The sequence below is a fragment of the Mustela nigripes genome, chromosome 15, assembly GCF_022355385.1.
Source record: "Mustela nigripes isolate SB6536 chromosome 15, MUSNIG.SB6536, whole genome shotgun sequence".
NCBI classification, from domain to species: domain Eukaryota; kingdom Metazoa; phylum Chordata; class Mammalia; order Carnivora; family Mustelidae; genus Mustela; species Mustela nigripes.
Genome location: NC_081571.1, coordinates 30,414,897 through 30,440,980, shown reverse-complemented (window position 1 = coordinate 30,440,980; position 26,084 = coordinate 30,414,897). Strand labels below are relative to the sequence as shown.

Genomic DNA, 26,084 nt, shown 5'->3' with positions numbered 1-26,084 from the left:
GCCTGACCAGAAGCCAGCCTGAAATGTTCTTGCCTCTTGTTGCAGCCTACAAGGCTTCATGAACACTGAACCAGAGAGGCAACCAGGAGGGTGCCGTGGGAAATCTGGATTTCCCACTAAGCCACGAGCCTACAGGTATCTGTGAGCAGCTGCAGGGCACTAAACCAATTATGGGAACTGGGCCGAGGTGAGGCTGTGAGTGAGGGGTAGTTGGACCCGACACTGTGATTAATCTCATGCTTCTCAGTGCACTGGGATTCTGAAAAGCTTTTATTTTCCAAAAAGCAGTTTGGTCCACGTATCTGGTGAGTACCGAACTTGATCTTGCGCAGTTAGCTGGTTTTTTTTTTTTTTAATTAAAAAAAATTTAAAAAGTTTGTCAGTCTTATTATAACTAAACCCCTGAGACTATATCTGCTCCCTTCAGTACTTCATTTCTTGTGTCTGAAAGGCCTTGACAACTCCTTTATCCCTTCAGAGAAACTCTATGCATCCTTGAGGACTTGTTTGACTGTCCATTCTTCTAACAAGGCATCTGTAGGGTAAGTAGCCCTTTCTCGGGATTTCTATTTTAGTACAAACCATATTTCATTGTCATTAACTGCTTTCTTTCTCACTAGTCTATGACTTCTTGAGGGAAGAGATCATCTGATCACTACTGTTGGTGAACATAGGTTCGGGCATATGGCAGGCCACTAGTTCTCAAAACATGGTCCCATCAGTGCCTGTTTGAGTGTCACCTCGGATGTCAGTTTTACAATAAACATTACCTGGTTGGGGGAGGCAGAGATTCTGCCTTTTAAACAGACTGCCCAGATGATTCCTTTCCACATTGAAGGCTGGTAATTTTTTAGTAGGCTCTTGACAAATGTTTGTTGATTTATTGATACGGACATTTGTGTCTTGGAAGCAAGATTTAGGTCAATGACTCATTCTTTATGGTCAGTAGCTTTCAGAGAAGCACACACTTCTCAGATTACTTTTTCTCAGGTGCAGCCTAAATCCAGCATCGACTCCATTCACTGAAAACACCAAAACCTCACCATTTAACCTTCTTTAAGTGTTTTTCTCTACAGTCCACTCATTTGCTTCCTAACACCCATTATCAGGGGGAATGTTCCTGTTCAGATAGAGACTGGTTGTGTGCAGACGGGTGAACCAGTGGTAGGGGTGGAAATTGCCGGGGGAGGGGAGGCACTGACAGAAGGCAACATCCTGGTTCCCCGTAACATGTAGAGGAGTCAGGTGATCAGTAAAGAAGTTTGCCTTATCGTTAAGAATTTGCAGCTGGTTTTAAACCACAGGTCTGGGGAAGTTCTGAAGAAAAGAAACTTTATCAACAGAGCTCTTAAGAAGGTCCTGACTATATCGGGGTGGGATTTACAGTGATGACCAGCATTGACGGGGTGCCAATCAGGGCTGCCAGGACTGGAACTCTACTTCTTAGAATTACTTAAAAAGAGAAGGTGAAGTGATACAGACCAGAGTTACACTGTTCACATCTCTTCTGAGCTATCTACCTATCAATAAGAATTCTTTTGATCCATTCTTCATAACAATAGCTAGTGGTTTCAGAACTTTGGTTATAAATCAAAAGTATTGTCTCCTTCTATCCCATATAAGTTCAGTGAATGCCAAATCCAAGCGTAGGCCAAATGTGAAGAGGACTAGGAGTTCGGGCTTAGATGCTAGACAACATCAGGCCGACCTAATGTGTAGTTACTGTAGAGTTGTGAGCTATAAAATAGTACCCTGCATTGCCCTCCATAATCATGTAATTCTTTTAGATCTAATTATATGTTAACCTGTCTTTACAAGGATTCATTATAAAATAATCCAGAAATCAAAATAATAAAGTGCTTTTTAAGGACCCATCTTTTTAGCTGAGTTGGAATATAGGACTTAATCCTCACTGTCAAGCAGAAAGTTTAGCAGAATGGTTGAACTGTCAAGGGACTCAATCCAAATCTGCCAGACTCCAACTAGTATCAGTGAAATCCCACTGATATGTATATCTACGTTACGTCTTAAAGACTTCAATTTTATAAAAAGGACATGAGAATGTGTAGAAAGAATACACACTTTTGCCAGGTACATTAGTGTCACAAGTAATTAGCACTGCTTATTGTTTAGGAAGTTCTAGCCTCAGTTTTACGTTCTCTGTATGTGGAATCTATTTCAACAGCATATTTCTCATTCACTGCTTCTCTTCCAGGAAATCAGGATTTATGCCACTCTGCTGTTTTATATAATATTTGTGTGTCCCAAGAGTGTTATCTGAATATATTTGCATATAGCATGTAATATAGGTACCCATATGTGATAAAGATATTGCTAATAACTATTTCCAATTCAAGGTAGATTTTTGCTATGCTCCTGGCCTTCTAGGCTGATTTGGAGCAGGCCCGTTTTACCCTCTATATGGGCTTAATTATTCCAAGGGAAGATTCCAGGGAAATTGCAAAGAGTATTCCAGACCTCTCCACATACAGCAGAAGTCCAGGGGACTCCCAGAGTCATTCTACCTACAAGTGTTCTTCAGAAAAGAGTAGTCTCAGCACCAAAAACTCCTTTCTCTGTGTAGTTTGGTCCAAAGCAGTTTGGGACCACATAGTCTGTCATTCTGTCCCTGTCACAACCCTTATCTAGATTCCAGAAGCTGTAGGAGAGGTCTTTTGGGTCCCAACATTCAGGTTTCTACAAAGTATGGATGGCCAAACTCAGCAGAGAGACACACTTAATGGCAGCATCGATTTTGCCAGTCTCAGAAACTGTTTTCTACATGGCTTTCTTCTGCATTACTCTGTCTGAGGACAGGTCTAAATACCTCAGTATTTTGGGGGAGGGTATGGATTGGAAAACACATCATTTTAAAGCTTACATTAAGGTAAAGTAAGATAAAGTACCAAGGTAGAGAGGTAATGGAGAAATGAAGGGGGGAAAAAAAAGAAACTCCCAAGTTTATTTTATTTAAAAAAACTTGAGTCTCTAGCCTCCCTTCTACCTAAACATTCTCATATAGTGATCAAAGGAGTGTCAAAAGCTAATACAGGTAAACCAGATCGAAAGACCAAAAATGAGGGGGGAAATCCTGGAAAATTTAGAGTTGGTTATACCTACTTTTTTTTCTTTTTTCTTTTTTTTACTTATTCATGAGAGACATAGGCAGAGGGAGAAGCAGGCTCCCTAAGGAGGGAGTCTGATGTGGGACTCGATCTCAGGACTCCGAGGTCATGACCTGAGCTGAAGGCAGATGCTTAACCATCTGAGCCACCCAGGTGCCCGTTTGTGGCTGCTCTTTATTGAAGATTCTGACTTACTAAATTTTTTTTTTCTTTCTCATATACTTGTGAATTTTCTAATAGTAAAGACCTACACAGAGATAACATGTTATAAATTATCTACTCTCATTAACCTATGTTGTGTAAAGCAGATCATTTCTTAAATTTTGAGGGAGCTGATTGAAAAGAAAAATGTGTATGTGTGTAGTACTATTTAGGAGACAGTGTAAGTAAACTGTATTCTCCAAGCACAAAATACAAGGAGAAGTACTTAGTGAGAAGCATGGAATTTTAAAAAATGGAGACTCATTCCCATTTTTTAAAGTTTCAAGTGGTCTGTATTATTCACACTTAGAGAAGGAATGTTTACTGATCATCGTGTGCTTTGTTCACACCCTAAAATCATGGGGATATAACAACTTTGTCACACTGAGCAAAAGAGAAACAGCTGTCAGCATTTGTCACATTTTCCAATAGAAGAAAAATCCAGTTGCCAACTACATACAGGTTCATTTTGGGTTCCTGGAACTGATAACACATCAGCATGTCTTATGAAACTTGTGCATGGCACGTTATTACAGCTGTATATCATCAGAGAGAGAAAAAAATAATTGGTTTTCCTTGGAGTATCTCTAAGTTGATGTCATATTCAATAGCCCTGTAGTTGAAAAATCTATATATGATGGATGAAGTTTGGACTATGTTGAATTTAATTCCTCCTGTGCCAACTTCTACAGGCCCTGGTGTACCTGTCATTTTGAGGTGAGCGCATGCATTATTTAGAAAATGCAGCCAGGTGCTACTTCTGCCAGAATACCAACTAGAGAAGAACAATTTGTCTCACATGCACAACAACCTCATTCTTCACTCTTAACAGTGCCAAGGAGGAGCCAGTTTAAACTTGGAGCCTCACACCACGGTCAGTGCCAAGACGCAGCTTGAATCAGTGCTGGGCATCACAGAGCGAGGAGGACAGCTTCTCTTTCTCTAGAGTGAGCACTATGGAGAGAGTCCTTAACCATACCAGCTTCCACAGTGGGGGCCCAGGCACATCACCAACATATCCTCATCAAGAATTCTTCCTTGTGAGAGTAAATACTACTTCTGGATCTGTGTGCTCATGAGGCTCTCAAAAAGGGATCAGTCAGAGCTTTGTCTCTGGTCCAGACCAAAAAAAACCAACAACAACCACCTAGATGTATTTTGTGGGGCTAATAACAGTAAAATTTTCCCTTCCTTCCCCTTCCTTAGTGGCCAGCTCATTTTATTTATCTTGGTTAAATGGATCCAGATGTGGGCAGGGAAGCGTGGATTAGCCTATTGGTGGTAGTCCAGATGTCCCTGTACCATCAGCATTATAGGGCTGACCTCAGGATGCAGCCTCTTTTGATTCTGGGGATCTGGCTTGATTTGCAACTTTTGGTTGGATTGGATGCAACCTGGCCTTCCAAATTTTGGAATTTAGGTTTGTTAACATGTGAGATACAAAATAATTGGTCATCTTGTAATCAGTTCTATGTTGTACAGCCAACTAATATACATGGTTACAGAAGAGCAAAACCCCTTAATTTGTATGTCCCTAATTTGAAGTGTAAGTGTAATATTATCTTGACAAAGTTAATCTCACCTCTGACCAGAAGGCAAAGCTTTTTCAATTGTTAATGTGTTGGAGGTGAGTTAGTTTAATATTATTTAAGACAAAGGATGAGGAAAACAATTTCCTTACCGATTAGTAGAGCTTCTTTCTCTGATTTTAAGCCTTGGCTTCTTTTTTCTATATTGTTCTCTCGGTCTTGATTGACCAATGCAACTGTCAACACATTGATTTCCTATGAGGTTAAAAAACAAAAACCATATAGGCATGCATGTAGATTTTGTGCATTTCAATAAAAGCCACCAGGTCTTTTCAACTCAATAAATAAGTTCATCACTTCCATTTATAACTGAACATCAACTTTTATAAATAATTTATCTATGTGCCCCAAAACAGAAAAGTAATACTAAAACTTAGGTTCCTAGTTACTGCTTCCAGCAAATCAAGTGGACTATGCAAAAGTGGCAAATTTGGCATAAATTATCTTAGGTTTTTGTCCAATGTGTTGATTAAACTCCATCAGCAAAGTCTGTTTGACTATAGCTACTTTAACATGTTTTTATTTCAAATATAAAAAACTTCCCCCAAAGCATGCACAGACTGATTTATATTACTATGCTAGTAACTTGTACGAGTGTGTGGGGAAATAGGGCCTATTGGGAAGGTGAGATAGGATTGTTATTAGAAGGGTTTACATTGAATAAATATATGTCCTTATACACAACTGGAAAAGGTAGATAAAGCAAAGGTTGAGAAATTCTTTTCTTTGGAAACTAAAAATGAAGAATTGTACAACAAACCAATAACATGTAGAACACTATTTTTAGTTCTTCCAATGGTCTTTTTTATTTAGAAACAGAAAAAAAATTAACTCCTATTCTCCCAGACTTTGTATTAGGATTCAAAATGGAGAATGATTTAATAGAAAATCAAATGTAACGACCAGAGACATACATATATGGGTTAGAATCATTAGAGTAGTTGAGTTTTGGAGGAAAGTTTCTCACTGAAAGACAGGTCTCCAAGAAAGACGAGCATATTGAGCAAAGAGTTAAGGATACTCCATTAGATGATGTCACAAGGCTAGAGGTTAAACGTAGGGAGGGATAAAAGAGAACTTAGAAGGTCTGGGCAGAAGGTTTGGCAGGTGTTGCCAGGGCTAGAACTGGTTACAGATATTGATCTAGTTAATACAAATCAGTAAAGTTGGACAGATAGAAGAATACAGAAAATTATTGGGAACATGTTGAGCATGTGAGTAGCACAAACCCCATCTGAAGGCATTCAAATAAAAGAAAAAAGAAAAACTTCAGTGTATGTCAGTCCCAAAGTTCCATGAGCTGTGTTTAACCTATGAGCTGGTACTTTATAAATCAGGGGTAATTAGAAATTGCAGGAAAGAAGTCTCTGCTAAGAAATTGCAATTGGCAATATTTGGTGAGCAATTTGGAGGCTCCTCTAAAGGTCAGATTTAACTGCTGAAGACAGAGTAAGGGGTAAAGGTGGGTGTAAGGTAAAGAATTCAGGGAATCACCGTGATGTGGTAACAGATCAGAGGAGGATGCTGGTTGGCTAAGAGGGTACCAGTGAGGCCTGAAGCTGATAACAGGAAATGTGCCCAGGAGGATAGGAATCAGAAAGGGTTTAAGGAATGGTCCACAGAAAGGCTGGAGCCAGCCAGACATAAAAGACCATTAGAGATGAAAGATGCTCTTATACTTCCAAAAAGGGATCTTGAGAACCAGCGTCGGGAGAAAGAGAGTCCAGAACTTTAAAACCAAACAAACTCAGTGGTTTATGTAGATGAGCTCAGAAAAGGAGTTTCAGGAAAGGTAAAGGAATTCCCTCTGTGATGAAATACCATATGGATATGTTTTAAGGGCTTAGAAGAGTTCTGGAGGAAAGAGATGGAAAGATATTACTAGGAGGGTGATAGTATTATTTAAGAAATAATGAACCCAAGGGATGAAGGGAAACAATCTCTCAAGAAGGGGTGATCTGTTCACAGCCTGGATGATAACTGGAGCCAAATGAAATTACTGAGAAGAGTTTAGCAGACAGTAAGCCCACATTAATTGACAAAATTGAGTGGTGTCCTGGAGTCATCACATGGTTGAGGATCGAGGTTTAGTAAGGAAGAGGGACCACAGAAGGCAGGCAGGACGTACAGAACCAGCAGGAAATGGCAAGGACAGAATAGACCGAGACCATTCAAAGGGTTTATTAGGCACTTGTCTCATATTCAGAGCTGGCAAGTACGTTGAGCAGATCCCAGCAAATTCTATAAGAAGCCAGATACGGCCTACCATTGACTGATTCTCTGATGATGATTTAGGCTTGGGTAAATGAGAATGGAAAGAGATGAGTCCTAGGAAATAGCTTTGAGATTGAATTTTGCAGCAAGCGCTCTGCTGCCCACAAATGTGTTCCCTGGCATGGTCACTTTCAGTGACTCTGGAGTGGACACACCCCTGCGAGGCTTCAGCAGCATCCACTAGGCCTGGGCTTAACAGAGACGTGAGGCTTGGGAATGCTTCCATCTTCGGGTTCCACTGTGGGTTCTGCCCAGCATAGATATGTTGCTGCTTTTCTTACCTCTTTCTGGAGAAGAACTATTCTGAGAAGTGGTATAGGACCTAATGAAGTGGACCAGCCAGGCTCCAGGTGGTGCTTGCATGCTGTAATAAGCTGGTGTCAAGAGCTGGCAAAAAGGGAACTGTCATTTCCTTTACAGCGCAAGGCGTGTCCCAGCAAACTGGGAGACCTGGGTCCACAACATCATGGGAAGAGCGAACCAACCAGTGGCCACTCAAAAGCATTACTTTTGGCTAAGTGTCCTGGAGGCCAAGCCTGTCACAGGCATGGTACAGAAGCTCAGACTATGAGGTTCTGGTCCAACATGGCAACACTGACTCTGAACACACCTCCTCCAGAAAACACACCAAGTTACACCTATTTATAGAAGAATTCCTCCTGAAGAAGAACTAAGGGCTGACTGAACAGCCTCTGGGTGACAAAAGACAGAATGGCAAAAGAGATGAGTAAGAGTAAGGAAGGGAGCCCCCAACCACCACGCTGTGAATGGCACTGGGGAGGGAAAATACTGAAGACCCAGAAGAAATTCCTTAGAATTGGGCACAGAAAAAAGCCATGGTTTAAGAGAGTGACTAGTATCTAAAAGAGCCAGCCCTTGAATGCCACCAAATGGTGGAAAAGCTGTGGAAACACACTTTGAGTCAGAGAGATTGGAGAACAAGACGGTTTACACCCCAACCTTAAAAGCATAGCCTAGATCAGGGTCCAGTCTCCATAGCTGGCTTGGCCAGCTCAGCAAGCCCCAGGTTCCCTAGGCAAACACCAGCTTCAGATGGTGGGGCACAGGAAAAAAAAAAAAAAGCCATAGTTTAAAAGATCAACTGGCCTATTAGAATGCCAGCTCTAAAACTGCCAAATGGTAGGGGTAGCTGCTGGGGTGCTCTGCAGGTGGGAGGGGTTGATAAACATAGTCTACACTCACTACCCCTTGCACACACCTTGAAAACACAGAATGATGCACGGTCCCGGTGGCCTACTGGCCTGCTGCCTTGGTGAGCCCTAGACCTCTGACTCACACCAGTACCATCTGGCCCACCAAGGCAGCCAAAGGAATGCCCTTGGTTAGCACTACAGCTCTAGCTCATTCCAAGGTCACAGGCAGAAAGCACCCCAGAACACTCAAGGGGCCTATACCACTTTGGCTTCAGATGCCTTGCTAGGGTGCCTCCAGTGTAGAGTGCTCCAGAACCTTTTGGCTAACATCTGCTTGAGATCCAACTGCCCTGCCAGGTTGCCCTCAGCATGTAGTACACCAGGAACCCCCAGCCCAAGCCTGTGTCAGTTCCAGTTATCCTATGTACAGAGCACCCCAAAAACACTCTTGTCCACACTGGCCTTGGCTCCAGTTCCCTAGCCATGGACCCCCCTGCACGGAGTACCCAAAGACACCACAGCTTGTACCCAATTCAGCTACAGCTGTCCTGCCAGGTTGCCCTCCAGGTGGAGAGCCCTGGGACAAACTGGCTTGCAACTGCTTCAGCTGTCCTGCCAGGATACAGTTCGTGTAGACAGCTCAGGGACCACACCATTCCATGCCCAGTTTAGTTTTCAGTGCCCTGCCAGGATGCTCCCTGCAATAATGCCCCAGAACCTACTGCCCTATACCCTGCCTCAATGCCATCTACCCCTTCAATGCATCCTCTGTTCCAAGAGTCCTGAAACATCCCAGTTTACATTCACTTCAGCTAGCCTACCAATGTGCCCTCTGTGCTAAGAGCTGCAGGTCACCCTGGCTTGCACCCACTTTAGTTTCAGCTATCCTGTCAGGGCACTCTCTATGTAGACAACTCAGAACTCCTAGCAAGCACACTGCCTTAGCTCCAGCCACCCTTCCAAGGCATGCCTTGTACACAATGTCTTAAGACACCATAGCTTGCACTACCCATTTCAGCTTCAGCTATCTTGCCATGGTGCCCTCAGTGCATAATATCCCAGGACACCCTGGCCTGCATCCACTTCAGCTAGCTATCCAGACAGGATACGTGGAAAGCACTGGAACCCAGAGCCCATGCCAGTCACAGCTCAAGCTAACCAGCAAAGGTCACCAAGCATACACAGTCTACTCAGAGGATGACCATACAAGATGATTCCTTCAAATTAAGAAGTAACTGCTTCACTAATCCATAGAAATAAACACAGGAAATTAAGGAAAATAGGGAAATGGAGGAATATGCTCCAAAATAAAGAATAGGACAAGACCTAAGTGAAAGAGAGATAAGCAATATGCTTGATAAAGATTTTAAAGTGGTGAACATAAAAATGCTCACTGGGCTGGAGAGAAGAGTAGAAGAATTCAGTGAGGCCTTCAATAAAGAGATTGAAAATATAAAAAAGAATCAGAATTGAACACAATAACTAAAAAACACAGTAGAGGGAATCAACAGATTATTGGATGCAGAAAAATATCAGTGATCTGGAAGACAGTGTAAAGGAAAGCAAACAAACTGAACAGCAAAGGAGGAAAGAATTTAAAAACCCATAGGTTAAGGGAATCTCACAATCTAGCAAACAAACATTTGCATTATAGGGGTCTCTGCAGAAGGGAGAGAAAAAGGGGTAGAAAACTTAGTTGAAGAAATAATAGCTGAAAACTTTCCTAACCTGGGGAAGGAAACAGACATCCAGGTCCAAGAACCATACAACATTTCACATAAGAGGAACTCGAGGTCCACACCATGATACATATTTAAAATATCAAAGGTAAAGAGAATTTTAAAAGCAAGAGAGAAGCAAAAAGTTATCTACAAAGGAAAACCTGTAAGATTATCGGCTGATTTTCTTTCAGCAGACATTTTGCAGGCCAGAATGAAGTGGCAAGATATATTCAAAGCGCCGAAAGGAAAAAGGCTACAACATAAAATATTCTAGCTGGCAAGGTTAGGATTCAGATTTGAAGGAGAGAGAGTTTCCCAGACAAACAAAAGATAGAGGAGTTTATCACCACTAAGTAAGCCTCACTGGAAATGTTAAAGGGACTTCTTTAAGTGGAAAAGAAATGATCAGATAAGATGTAATAAAATATGAATAAAAAGATATAAAATACAACAGGATATAAATAAAATATGGAGAAGGAAGTAAAAAGAGAAGAGAAGGGATCAAAAAATTTTTTTAAAGAATGTGTCTGAACTTAAATGATCATCAGATTAAAATAGTCTGTTATTTACTTAGAATGTTTATTTCAACTTCTTGGTAACCACAAATCCAAAACCTGTAATAGATACACACACACACACAAAAAAAGAATCCAAGCATAACACTATAAACTCATCAATCACAAAGGAGAACAAGAGGAGAAACAGAGAAGAGCTAGAAAACAACTGGAAAACAAATAACAAAGTAGCAATAAGTAAACATCTGTCAATTACTTTAAATGTAAATGACCTAAGTGCTCCAATAAGAAAGCATTGTGTTGCACAATGGGTAAAAAATCAAGACCATCTATACGCTGCCTACAAAAGACTCACCTCAGACCTGAAGACATATAGAGTTAAAGTGAAGGGGATGGAAAAACATTTACCATGCAAATCAAAGCAAAAAAAAAAAAAAAAAAAAACACCAAAAAAATGAGGCAGCAATACTTAGACAATAGCCTTTAAAACAAAGACTTTAACAAGGGATAAGGGCATTCCATAATGATAAAGGGATCCATGCAACAAGAGGATATAACAGTTGTAAATATCTACACACCTAACACAGGAGCACTTAAATATATTAAGCAAATGTTAGTGAACATAAAGAGAAACTGATGGTAATACAATAGTAGTGGGGGACTTTAACATTCTACTCACATCAATGGATAGATTATCTAGGCAGAAAAATCAATAAAGACCAGTGTCTCTGAATAGCACATAAGACCAGATGGACATAACAGTTATATACAAAATATTCACCCCTGAACAAGAGAATACATATTTTTTTCTTAAAAAAAAGAAAAAAAAATTTGAGAGAGCACACATGCACACCTATGAATGGGGGGAGGGGCCGAGCGAGAGGGGGAACCAGACTCCCCAGTAAGCAGGGAGTCTGATGCAGGGCTCAATCCCTGGACTCTGGGATCATGACCTGAGCCAAAGACAGATGCTTAACCTACTGAGGTACCCAGGAGCCCCATACGCATTCAAGTGCACATGCAACCATTCTCCAAAATAGATTGTATGTTAGGTCATTAAGTCTCAACAAATTTAAGATTAAAATCATACTATGTATCTTTTCTGACCACATTGGTATGAAATTGGGAATAAATCACAAGAAAAACACTAGGAAAAAACAAACATATGGAAGCTAAACAACATGATACTAAACAATAATGGGTCAGCAAAGCAATCAAAGAAGAAATAAAAAATTACATGAAGACAAATGAAAATGAATACACAGTAGTCCAAAATCTTTGGAATGCAATGAAAACAGTTCTAAAAGGTAAACATTATATATAGGCTGGTCTCAAGAAACCGGAAAAAGCTCAAATAAACAATCTAACCTTACATCTCAAGAAATTAGAAAAAGGAAGAACAAAGCCCAAGGTGAGGTTAAGATCAGGGCAGAAATAAATAACATAGAGACTAGAATGAATGAATGAATGAAACCAAGAGCTGGCTTTTTTAAAAAGATAAACCCTTAGTCGGACTCATCAAGAAAAAAAAGAGTAGGACCCAAATAAATGAAATATGATGAGACAGACCTGACACCACAGATATAAAAAGGTGATTAAGAGAATACTATGGAAAATTATATGCCAATAAATTGGACAACCTAGAAAAAAATGGATAATTTCTAGAAACAAAATAATAGTCTTTCAAGAACCAATCAATAAGAAATAGAAAATGTGAACAGACTGATTACTAGTAACAAAAATTGAATTGGGAGTCAAGAAACTACCAAAACAAGAGGTCTAGGAGCAGATGGATTCACAGATGAATTCTACCAAATATTTAAATAAGAGTTAATACATATTCTCCTCAAACTATTCCACAAAAATAGAAAGGAAAGCTTCCAAATGTATTCTATGAGGTCAGCATTGCCCTGGTATCCAAACCAGACAGACACCACAAGAAAAGAAGGCTACGGGCCAGTATCCTTGGTGGACATAGATACAAAATCCTCAACAAAGTATTAGCAAAACACATTCAACAATACATTAAAAGAAGCATTCGTGACAATCAAGTGGGGTTTACTTTGGGGATGCAAGAATGTTTCAATATTCACAAATCAATCAACCACATCAACAAAACAAAAAATAAAATTATAGGATCATCTTAGTAGATGGAAAAAAGCATTTGACAAAATTCAGCACCCATTCGTGATAAAAATTCTCAACAAAGTGGGTTTAGAAGGAACATACCTCAACATAACAAAGGGCGTATATGAAAAACCCATCTCTGGGGCATCTGGGTAGCTCAGTTGGTTAAGTGTCTGACTCATGAGATACAGCCCCGAGTCAGGCTCTTTGCTCAGTGGGGTGGCTGCCTGAGCTTCTCCTCCTCTTTCCCTCTCCTTGCTTCTCTCTCAAATTAAATAAAGCTTAACAACAACAAAAAAAAGAAAAGAAAAAAGCCTATAGCTAACATTATACTAAATGGGGGGGAAAAACAAAAGAGTTTTTTCCCTGTAAGATCAGGAGCAAGAAAAGGATGTCCACTTTCACCACTTTTATTCATCATAGTCCTAGGCATAGCAGTCAGTGAAGAAAAAGAAATGGGCATCATATTTGTGAATAAGAAGTTAAACTGTCACTATTTGCAGATGACATACTACTATACATAGAAAATCCTAAAGACTCCACCAAACACTATCAGAAGTAATAAATTCAGTAAAGTGAGAGGATACAAAAGTAATAACCAGGAATCAATAGCATTTCTATACATTAGTAATGAAGTTGCAAAAGGGGAAATTAAGAAAACTCCATTTATAATTGTGCCAAAAAGAATAAAATACCTAGGAATAAACTCAATCAAGGAGGTGAAATACCTATACTCTGAAAACTATAGAACATTGATGGAAGAAACTAAAGATAAAAACAAATGGAAATATATTCCATGTTCATGATTTAGGAAAATATTTTTTAAATGTTCATAAAACCCAGCGTACTCTGCATATTCAGTGCAACCTCCATCAGAATATCAATAGCATTTTTCACAAAACTAGAACAAATACTCATTAAATGTGTGTGGAACCACAGAAGATCTTGGATAGCCAAAGAAGTCCTAAAAAAGAAAAAGCCAGAGATTTTATAATTCCACATTTCAGGATATACAACAAACCTGTAGTTTTCAAAATTGTAGAGAGCTCCCAAATAAACCCAAACTTATATGGTAAATTAATCTGTGACAGTGGAGGCATGAATACACAGTGAAGAAAATAGTCTCTTCAATAAATGATTTGGGAAAACTGGACTACTTTCTAACACCACACACAAAAATAAACTCACAATGAACTAAATACCTAAATGTGAGATCTGAAACCTAAAATGTAAAAATCCTAGAAGAAAAGACTGGCAGTAATTTCTCAGTGTTAACAACATTTTTATAGATAGGTCTCCTACAGCAAGTGAAACAAAGGCAAAAATAAAATATTGGGATTACATCAAAATAAAAAGCTTTTGCACCGTGAAGGAAACCATCAACAAAACAAAAGCAACTTACTGAATGGGAGAAGATACTTGCAAATGATACTCAATAAAGGCTTAATATCCCACATATGTAAAGAACTTACACAACTCTACACCAAAAACCCTCCAAACAATCCTGTTTAAAAATGGGCAGAGTACCCAAATGGATGGCTTTCAGAAGATCTACAAATGGCCAGTATACAGAAGAAAAGATCCTCAGCATCACTCATCATCGGGGAGATGTGAATCAAAACAGCAGCGAGTTATCACCTCACATTTGTGAGAAAGGCTAGAATCAAAAACACAAGCAACAAGTGTTGGTGAGGATGTGGCAAAAAGGAACCCTCATGAACCATCAGTAGGAATGTAAATTGGTTAGTCACAGTGGAAAACAGTACAGAGATTCCTCAAAAAATTAAAAATAGAGGGACCTCCGGGGAAGATGGTGGAGTAGGAGAACCCTAGCCTCACTGTGTCCCATTGGACAACTAGATAACATCAGTATAAATGACCTGAAAGATAACCTGAAGAATGGCAAACAGACTCTCCACAGCTAAATGTGGAGAGGTTACCACATTGAAGAGGCTAGGAAAGACAGAGACATTATGGGGAGCAAAATGGACCCATGATACTGTATGCAGGAGGATGGAGGGACATTGTGGGTGTGGACAGAGGAGAGAAAAAGACGATTAAACTAGGCATCCAGGCACAGGGAACTTGCACAGGAAAGATCAATCCCTGTAACATGGCTTTGGAAACCAGAGGGGCAAGAAATTTCATGAGTTCTTACAATCAGAAGGACTTAACACCTAGAACTTTAAAAGTCTACAGGCTCCTCTCTGGGAGAGCCAGGAAAGTGAGAGGAAACAGAGTCCATGCCCTAGAAGAGGCAACACAAAAACAGCCCTGCAGACACAGAGTGCAGAAGCAGCAGCAGTCTGGAAGATGCCTGGGGTATATGAGAGGGAGACTGTTCACTAGTCTCAGAGCATGTGCTGGAGGGGCAGGGATCACTGGGAGACTCCTCCAGCAATACAAGAGCTGGAAAGTACTACTGCCTTCCCCCTGCTTCCCAGTACACAGACACCTGTGGAGACCAGTAGTGTGCCAGACTCTCCACCTAGCTTGCCAACAGGGCATCCCACCCCTTGTTCTCCTGTGGACATGCCCCTTCTAGCCAGGCCTCTGCTCCAGGTCTCCTTCCACAAGCAGACTCGAGCATACCTAGTTAATGTGGCTTTCCTTGCCCCTGCTGTTTCTGCTAATAAGGTCTCAGCCCTGAAGCAGGGTTTTTATAGAGCAGGTCCAGGTCCCTTCCCACAGTACACACATGCACTTGCTCACACCCCATGCTCCACCCCTGAATTATCCTGCAGACATGCCCCTTACAATATGACCTCGGTCAGAGCCCATTCAAAGCATGCCACAAGCCTGGCAGTGCCACAAGCACTCCCGATGGGCCTGCACCACACCAAAGGGACTCCTGCCCAGGGGACAGAGGAAGATAACTACACACAGCAGTCCAGCTACAGGTAGCAGTGGGCTGGGGGCAGATATCTAGTTTGAGATTTATTATGAGATCCCGGTATGAGCCCCGCCCACCAGTGAAAGCTTGTAAGGAAGAGCATCCTGCAGTTTGGTGCTACTGCCTCTCTAGCAAATGCCTTGTCTGACAACTCAAGTTCAGGACAGGTCCAGACTGGCCCACTAACAACAGAGGGACCAAACCCTGTTCACAACAGTCAAAGACAGCCATTGAAGGTGACTGGACTGAGGCATAATGCGGCTCAGGCACAACAGCAAAGCACACACAACACACATAGGAGACACCCCTGAAGCTCCACGTTCTGGTAAAGAGGGGCCACTGCACTTCAAGGCACTACAAGACATCTTCATAAGGCCACTACTTTCAAGAGGAGTAGATGTAGCTGACATTTCTAACACACAAAACAGACACAGAGAGACAAAATGAGGCAGAGCAATATGCCCTAAATGAAAGAACAAAACCACAGCAAGAGAGCTCAATGAAACAGAGATAAGTAACGTGCCCCATAAAGAATTTAAAGTAAAGGTCATAAATATATTCATTGGACTGAAGAAAAGAGTGGAAGACTTCAGTGAGACCCTTAAGAAAGAGACAAAACATAAAGAACCAATCAGAGATGAATAACTCAATAACTGAAATTAAAAATACACTAGATGGGCAGTGCCTGGGTGGCTCAGTCGGTTAAGCATCTGAATCTTGATTTCAGGTCAGGTCATGATCTTAGGGTTGTGAGACCGAGCCCCATGTTGGAGTCCATGCTGGGTGTGGAGCTTGCTTAAGATTTGCACTCCTTCTCCCTCTGCCCCTCCCCACTACTCTCCCTCTCCCCCACTTTTTTTTTTTTTAAGATTTTATTTATTGACAGAGATCACAAGTAGGCAGAGAGGCAGGCAGGGAGTGAGGAAGGGAAGCAGGCGCCCTGCTGAGCAGAGAGCCCTATGTGGGGCTTGATCCCAGAAACCTGGAATCACGACCTGAGCCAAAGTTAGAGGCTTTAACCCACTGAGCCACCCAGGTACCCCCCTCTCCCCATCTTAAGAAAAAAAAAAAACACAAAAAACTATTAAATAGTACACAAGAAGCAGAAGAATGGATCAGCAACCTGAAGGACAGCGTAATAAAAAGCAATCAAGTTGAACAGGAGAGAGAGAAAAAAAGCAAATGAAAATGGACTTATGGAACCCAGCAACACCATCAAGCATAATAACATTTGCAGTATATGGATCCCAGAAGACGAAAAGAAAGAAAAGTGGGCAGAAAAGTTATATGAAGAAATAATAGCTGAAAACTTCTCAAATCTTAGGAAGGAAACAAATCCAGATTTAGAAGGCAAAGAGACAAAAGTCTAGAAGCAGACAGCTCCACAGATGAATTCTACCAAATATTTAAAGAATACCTATTCTTATCAAACTGTTTCCAAAAAACAGAGGAGGATGGAGAGCTTTCAAATTCATTCTAGGAGGGCAGAATTGCCCTGATATTAAACCCAAAAAAAGACACTACAAAAAAAAGAGAACTACAGGCCATTATTCCTGATGAACATAGATGCAAAAATCCTCAACAAAAGGTTAGCAAAGCAAATCCAGTAATACATTAAAAAAAAAATCCTTCACTGTCGCCCTCGGCCCGCAAGGACCGCAAGGACGACAATGAGCCTGGTATGGTGTTAATGCTTCATTTCCCTTTATTTAATCAACTTCCTTAGCTTATATACAGCAGGGTGACCAATAAGGGGTCAAGCAATGGGGAGAGCCAATGAGAGTCCTGTTACTATGCTGATTAAATTTGATACAGCCAATAACTATGTCCTCCTTTAGGCGGGCTTCACCAGAAAGTTCATTGTATACTTGCAGCGTATTTTGCTCTCAGTGAGCCAAGCACCTTTTTGTAATGGCGGGGACTTTCCTGGCCGGAGGCAGTCCCCGACACTTCACCGTGGCAGGGGGAAAAGCATTCACCGTGATCTAGTGGATTTATTCCTGGGATACAAGGTGCTTCAATATCCTCAAATCAACCAATATGATAATCAGAGAAAGGATAAAAATATTACCATCTTCAATAGATGCAAAAAAGCACTTGACAAAGTCCAATATCCATTCATGATAAAAGCCTTCAACACAGTAAGTTCAGAGGAAACATACCCCACTGTAATAAAGGCCATATATGAAAAACCCATAGCTAACACTATACTCAATGGTAAAAAAACTGAGAGCTTTCCCCATAAGATCAGGAACAAGAAAAGAGTATCTGCTCTCACTACTTTTATTAAGCATAGTACTGGGAAGTCCTAGCCACAGTGATCATGTGAGAAAGAGAAATAAAAGACATCCAAATGGGTAAGGACTTGCAGATAACATAGTACTTTATATAGGAAATCCTAAAAACTAAAAAACAAACCTACCAGCAAAGTGATAAATGAAATAAGTAAAACTGTAAGATACAAAATCAGTATATATACCTTGCATTTCTATACACAAATAATGAAGCAGCAGAAAGAGAAATTGAGAGAACAGTCCCATTTACAGTTGTGCCAAAAATAATAAAATACCTAGGAATAAATTTAACCAAGAAGGTGAAAGACCTGTAATCTGAAAAGTATGAAAGTAATTGAGATGATGTAGATGGAAAGACATCCCATGGGTTGGAATAAAATATTATTAAAATGTCCATACTACACAAAGCAATCAACAGACTTAATTCGATCTCTATCAAGTAGCAATAGTATTTTTCACTAGAGCAAAGAATCTTAAAATTTGTATGGGACCACAAAAAGACCCTTAATAGTGATAGCAACTTGAGGTATCACAATCCCAGATTTTAACAGTACTGCAAAGCTGTAGTAATCAAAGCAGTGTGGTACCAGCACAAAAATAGACATATAGATTAATGAAACAGAATAGAGAGCCCAGAACTAAACTCAGAGTTATATGGCCAGTTAATCTTTGACAAAGCAAGAAACAATATCCAATGGGAAAAAGACAGTCTCTTCAACAAATGGTGTTGGGAAAACAGAAGAGCTACATGCAAAAGAATGGAACCAGACAACTTTCTTATACCATGCACAAAAATAAACTCAAAATGGATTAAAGACCTGAGATCTGATGCCCTAAAAATCCTAGAAGAGAGAACAGACACTAAGTGCTCTGGCATCAGCTGTAACATTTTTCTAGATAGGTCTCCCGAGGCAAGGGAAACAAAAAGAAAAATAAACTAAAAGTAAACTATTGGTATTTTATCAAAATAAAAAGCTTCTGCATAGTGAAGAAAACAACAAAACTAAAAGGCAACCTATTGAATGGGAGAAGATATTTGCCAATGACATATCTGATAAAAGGTCAGTATCCAAAATATATAAAGAACTCATAGAGTCAACACCAAAAAACCCAAATAATCCAATTAAAAATGGGCAGAAGCAATAAACAGATATTACTCCAAGGAAAACTTGAAGAGGGCCAGTAAGGGCATGTTAAGTCGCTCAACATCACTGATCATGATGGAAATGCAAATCAAAAGTACACTGAGATATTACCTCACACCTATCAGAATGGCTAAAATAAAAAACACAAGAAGCAACAAGTATTGGTGAGGATGTGAGGAAAAAGGAGCCCTCTTCACTGTTGGTCTGAAGGCAACTTGGTATGGGCACTGTTGCAAACAGTATGGAGCGTTCTCAAAAGTAAAAAGGAACTACCCTATGATCCAATAATCGTGCTACTGGGTATTTACCCCCAAAACAGAAGAACACTAATTCAAAGGGATACATGAAACCCCCTGTTTATTGCAGTATTATTTATATTAGTCAAGATATAGAAGCTGCCCAGGTGTCCATCACGAGATGAATGGGTAAAAACTGGAACATACACATACACACATATATAATAGAATATTATTCAGCCATAAAAAATGAAATTTTGCCATTTGCTGCAACATGGATGAAGCTAGATAGTATAATACTAAGCAAAATAAGTCAGACAAAGACAAACACCATATGATTTCATTCATATGTGGAATTCAGGAATCAAAACAAATGAACAAAGGGAAGAGACACAGACGAACTCAGAAACAGACTCTTAATGTAGAGAACAAAGTGATGGTAACAGAGGAGAGTGGTGGTGGGATGGGAAATAGGTGATGGGGATTAAGGAGCAATGAGCACTGGGTGATGTATGGAAGTGCTGAATCACTATACTGCACACCTGAAACTGATCTAACACTGGAATTAAAATTTTAAAAAGTGAGATAAAATACTAATTAATTAAAACAAAAACCGAAGTAGTATATATGTAACACCGACTCCCTCTTTCCGTGTTTTCACTTGGTGCCTACAAATTGAAATTATGCAATATTTGTCACAAGAGATCCATCCTTATGACTGGTTAAGGGGAGGGGAATACAGAGAGAATGTGGAACTAACTCATTTCCCAAGCCAGACTTTTGTGGCATTTCATTTCAGCTAAGACTGTTTTTCTTTTCAGCCACTGGATAAGTATCTATCTATACATATATAATATATACATATATTACATGCCTACTGTATGCCAAGTAATGCTAACTTGTTAAGGACATGGAGTCCAGAATGGCAAAAGGTATGTGCTTACCCTGGGGTCAACAGGCAGCTCTTTTCTGAAAGGTCTGTAAGAAAACTCAGAGGAAATGTCAGTAGCTGAAGCTGGAGAAGTAGGTAGATCATGAAGAGGAGTTTGGGTTTTATCTGGAAAGCTCAAGTACTGAAAAGTGCTAAGCGCAGGAGTTCTGTGAGTGACTCTGCACGTTAGGAGCACATGAAACTGGAGGCAGGGATGCCAGGTTGGAGTCTCCTGCAAACAGTCTATTATTTTTCATGATAAGGGCTCCAAACCAGGTCGGTGGTGTGCAGAGTGCAAGCATAGGAGACATTTAGGAGGCGGAACTGAGAAAACAGCTGGTGAGCTGGGGGATGAGGTCAGTGCTGGGGATGAGTAAGTGCCCTGGTGAATAGGAAAACAGAGAAAGAGGCAAGTGTGAGAGACGATGCATCCAGTTCTGGAAATGCTGAATTTTAGTTTTCTGTGACATCTTGTCAAGATATTTTGGAGAAAATGGGATATAGTGGTTTTTGAACTTAGAAGCAAGGCCTGACAGCTCTTTTTATGGGCCATTTCTCAGGTTTGTGTTTACAGCCAGCAACCCTGATGTCTCCTTCTGGGACAAAGAAAGACTTGCTTACTATTTTCTATAAAAGAAGTGGATTCCCCAAGCTCAGTATTCCTCTCGTGTCACATAACCCATTGCATGTGTTTCCATCTGGGCACCTCTGGGAATGATGAGCTTGGAAGATCCATGAGGATAAATCTGGTGGACTGGGATGGCTGTTTGGCAGCACACGATAAAACCTCAAGTGGACACTGGCCAAGACTTTTTCTGAGAACAACCTATTATACTAGTGACAAATTGACCATAATATTAAGCACTAAGACAGCAAATTTCAAGAATATGATTTCAAATATATCAGAGGATATAACCAGTGTATGCTTCATCTCTTAATTATGGACAAAACATGAAGTTTATGTCTTAGCTTATAAATTTCACATTCCCTACCCAGGATATTCCAACTTCTCTATTGAGTAATCTGGGACACTTTTTCACTGAGACACTGGTCATAAGTAATGAAGTAACAAAGGCTTTGCCCCTTTCTTTAAAACATCACTGCCCTTATTAATCCTTCTCATCCCAAATCTCTGGAAAGTGGAAGAAACTTTATCAGAATGGGAAAGTTTTATCATTAGAAACATAAAATTCAGGGCACCTGGGTGGCTCAGGTGGTTAAGCAACTGCTTTCAGCTCAGGTCATGATCCCAGAGTTCTGGGATCAAGTCCCATATGGGGCTCCCAGCTCCACGGGGAGTCTGCCTGTCCCTCTGACCCTCTCCCCTCTCATGCTCTCTCTCTCTCTCAAAGAAATATAATCTTAAAAAAGAAAGAAACATAAAATTCTGAAGACTCTTTATCTTTTATCATGTTAAAATCCTTTACCCTGATGATGCCCTGAAGAACTGTGTGTCTTCCAGATGTTCTGGAGAAGGTGCTTTAGTTGCCTGGATATTGCAAACTGGCTGTGGATAAGAGGAGATGGGATTGCGAGGACGTTATTAAGGACAAGCTGCTAATGGTGTATCAAGTGTACAGAAGGAAGGAACATTAGGATGAGGATCAAAAGTATCTTCACAGTGAGATCAATAGGATTATGAAATAATAATCTAAGGGAAGTGGTGGGAACACCGTTCACTTGATACAGTAAAAGGCACTCCAGGCTAGAAAATGCTTGATAGGTAACAATTCTGCACTTGGCAAGAGGATGAACAGGATTATCTAACAAATCTTTTCTCAGTCCACTTTTTAACTCTAATTTCTGTGAACTTAGAAGGAATCATTAAAGAGCTGGAAGAAGAGGTTTTCAATAACTGGAAACTAGATATCACAGACTTTTTCAAAGACTTCTTAAGAGTCAGCTACCTGAAGGCAGAAATTTCCCCTCCTTATCAGTTACTTTGAGCAATGACCAATTGATCCATTTCCATAGAAAAGCTCTTTATCAGAAATATACTGACCCAGAATTGTCTTTGTTGTTTTATTTTTGTTTCTTTCCATCCACCAAGCCCCTAAGAACCAAGAACATGGCTTCCCTAGCTTCGACTCCTGTTATTCCTTTCGCTTCATTATTCTTGTGACCTCAGTAACTTTAGTGCTATTGCCTGTCAACTACAAAGCTGCATGAATATGTAGTATATGCCCCGTGTCTACTGCTTTCGCATCTCAAAGCCCAGCTTTCTCATCAGTCACCCCATTAACTGTCCTTTGAAAGATTTTCAGAGACTGTGTTTTCTCAGTCTCTTACCATGTGTGATATTTGACATTATTGACATCAGCCCCTCCTAAATCATCTGTCTCATTTGCTCCTGTTACATAAAAGGTCCTGGGCTTTTTCCTCCCAAATTTTGTTTAGTTTTCACTGGCTTTTTAATTCCCTCTGCTGGCCCAGGACACATGGAGAAGGTTACTTTGTTCTTCCTCTTATACTCCAACTTTGGTACTTGCCAGAGTTCACTCACCAACCACTCTTCTCTATTGCCTTTTACCAGAGATGTTTCATTCTCACGGGTTCAACTATCATCATGCTTAGTTAGCTCTCTGCCTTCATTCCTTATCATCAGCTGACCACTGGGCTTGTCTACTTGAACTTAACCTCTGCCCAGTTTGAGTTCAGGGTGAGAAATGGCCACGAGGTGGCACAAGACATACCCCATACTTGAGTGTTGGCTTTGACCCCTCAACTAACAACTGCTTTACCGTGGGCAAGTTACTCAACCTCTTGAAGCCTTAGTTCACTTGTCTACAAAGGAGGGTGCTAGGTGGAGCCAGTCATCTCGATAATGTTCCGTGAGGCCCTATCAGCTCTACACAGGTGATGTGGAAAGTTCAAAGAGCAGGTCTTTAGAATTCCCACTCATTTACTGCTTTTTTTCTGTTTTAGATACAGGACTTCCATGTAAAGCTTCATCTAAGAAAATTTGCTCATTAAAAAAAAAAAAAAAATGTCTGAACCCAGGTCCTGCCTAATGTGGTTCTTTAAAAAGTCTCTAAAATCTAATTAATCTCACCTGTCAGGCTACAGCCTCTTCTGACTTTCTCATTTCTATTAGTAGTACCATCCTTTTTCTACTTATAAGGGCTTGAAATATCCATCTTATTTTGATTTATTCTTTTCTGCTCCCTAAGGGCATCTAAGGCCTCTCTAGATCTGAGTCCTATCGAGTCTCTGTGAAATGTCTCCCATGGCCCTTGGGAGCCATGGCTTCGATTTCCACCCCTGGCACTCCCCATTTCCACTACTGGCACTGTGATACAGTTCTGTTAGTTTCTTGCTTTGACCACTGGGAGAACCTCCTACTTAGTCTCCTCCTCTGGGCTTTTCCTCTTCCAATCCACCTTACATGAGATTATCAGACCAGTTTTCTAAAATGCCACTTTCATTTTGTTAATCTCCAATTTAAACCTTGGATACTTTCTGGTAACCTGTGGAAAAAAGCCAGATCAAGCCTGGCATTTCAGGCTCAATCCTATCAAAACAGCTTATTTCCTGTATCCATTACGTCCAGATATGTTCTTAGACAGCCTCGTCCCTTTTCTTTACCACTTCCAGCTCACATTGTCCACACATTATATCCAAGTCCCATATCTCTCAGAGGCCTTTCTTGCAGGCTGTTTTCAAGTTTTCCCTATCGTCACACATCTCCTATGTCACTTATGAGGCACTTGATCATTTACACAGTTGGGTAGAACTGATTCATCTGCGTTTGTTTCTTCAGTAACACCACCAACTCCTTTAGGGAAGTCACTGTTCCCTAGCCAGTGAGGCAGTGTGGCCGAAGGGACCTGTGTTCTCATTCTGTCACCATTATTTATGTTACTTTAGGCTCAACTCAGCTTCCTCTTATGTAAAACATGATAAGAAGTCAAGGTTGTTGTGAAGGCCAAATGTTCTATATGAGATCATGCTTTTGAAAACTGCCAACTTTGAGGAAGATACATTTTTATCATTTTTATCATCATGATTGACTTGTATTATTCTCAGGTTGACTGGATACCGGTCAGGTGCACACTGAATACCTTGGGGTACGGAATCACTGCAAGAACTCTGTACAAGATCTTGACTGTAATTCTATGAAAACATGCATGCAGAAGTGATAACTGTGATGGTGTTCAAATTGTGCTTATTTTCTATTTTTCTAAATGTTTGTGGCTGTGTTTGTCTACTGCTATTCTTATTATTTAAAAGAAACAGAGGCCAGTGACATACAGATGACATTTGGAAGAGCTCTATGTAAGCACAGCCAGTAGCTGACTACTTCACTGAGTACCATCCTGAGTAGACATCCCCACTCCACACCAAATAGGGATACCTCCACCGAGTGACTGGGGGCCTCTATGGCTACTAGTCCAAGGTGAGTGGGACAGTTGTCAAGATCCCCAAGGTTCAGATTCTCTGTGTCACCTCCTATTCTGCCAGCACCACACCATAAGGCCCCTATTCCTTCTCTGCTTTCCTGGTTCCACAGCCTTGCTTTGCTGTTTGCTCTGAAGCCCTACTATCAAACATCACACTGTGTGAAATCTGGGTCCCTGTAGACCATAGTCAAGATGCTCTAATTAGCTACTTCAATAGACTTTACCTACATTTTTTCAAAGTACCAAAAGCAATCACTCAAGTGACATGACAGTCTGCAATAACTGTCAGGCTATTCCTTATAAGACTGCAGCTTTGGTCAGGGGAGGAAAGAGAATGGAGATGCCTTTCACACTTTTCTTGATGAGCCAGTGACTAAGCCATAGCAGGTGCTCTGTGGCTGACAGATGAAGGAATGACCTTAAATGATGGCCTGGAATAGTGGGGAAAACGATGGGTCTGGACACAGATGACTGGTTCTAATTGCTACTGACTTGCTGTGTACCCCTGTGTCATTATTTCCATTTGTAAAAAGTGAGATTTGAAGCACATGGTATCGGCAGTGTTTTCCTGCTCCAAGATTCCGTGCCTGTTCTTTGCCCTTATGCTTGATGTGTAACTTCCTTTCAGAAAAAGGTAGCCAACTCGGTACAGATGCTGTGTACTTATTTTGGATTTAGTGGTCATATGGACCAGAAAGGAGGAGGAGACAAGATGGCAGAAAAGTAGGAGACTGAAGTATCATCAGGTCCCAGGAGTTCAGCTAGATAGTTATCAAACCATTCTAAACACCTACAAACTCAACAGGAGACTAGAAGAAGAGCAGCAATTCTAGGAACAGAAAATCGACCACTTTCCAGAAGGTAGGACGTGAGGAGAAGTAAATCTGAAGCGATGGGAAGATAGACCCTGGAGGTAGGGGCCATCTCCCAGCAAAAGGTAGAGCAGCACAACACAGAATGAGAACTTTTTAGAAGTCTGCTGCACGGAAGGAGGTTGCTCCAAAAGCTAAGCGGGGGTGGAACCTTTGCAGAGACAGTGTGGTCTCAGGACCCACAGGGTCACAAAAAGATTGGGGGTGTCTGAGTGTGGCAGAGCTGCCAGGTAGAAGAGCAGGGAAGCTGGCTGCAGAGACAGAGCTGAAGAGTGAGTTCTCAGCTCCGGTTTACCTTAAACCGTGATCTGAGGCACAGCTGGACCATGACTCTTCAAGCAGGGACCCCACAAGTGGCAGATCCAGGGAAACTCACCTTCCTCCTCTGGAGGCAGGAATATGCTGGGTTTGGAGGCTTCGAATGGGGCCAGGCACCAGAGACAGAAATGCTCAGTCACAGGCCAGGTGAGCATGGAGTGTGGCTGGAGACCAGGGGGAGGGGAGGGATTGACTGCTTTTCTCTGAGGGCTCACTGAGGAGTGGGTCCCAGAGCTCTCAGCCCTCTGGGCCGGAGATTGGGAGTTTGCCATCTTCATTCCTGTCCTCT

At 40.9% G+C, this 26,084-nt stretch overlaps 1 protein-coding gene across 6 annotated transcripts in view; it reads right to left on the bottom strand.

Moving 5' to 3' along the window:
• Positions 1-26,084, bottom strand: part of ENOX1 (ecto-NOX disulfide-thiol exchanger 1) — a 561,141-nt gene that overhangs the window by 18,981 nt on the left and 516,076 nt on the right. For all 6 annotated transcript variants that reach the window (XM_059377619.1, XM_059377624.1, XM_059377621.1 and 3 more), the window contains one exon: positions 5,008-5,110. In XM_059377619.1, coding sequence (XP_059233602.1) covers positions 5,008-5,110 — 103 coding nt within the window. The remainder of the gene's footprint in view (positions 1-5,007; positions 5,111-26,084) is intronic.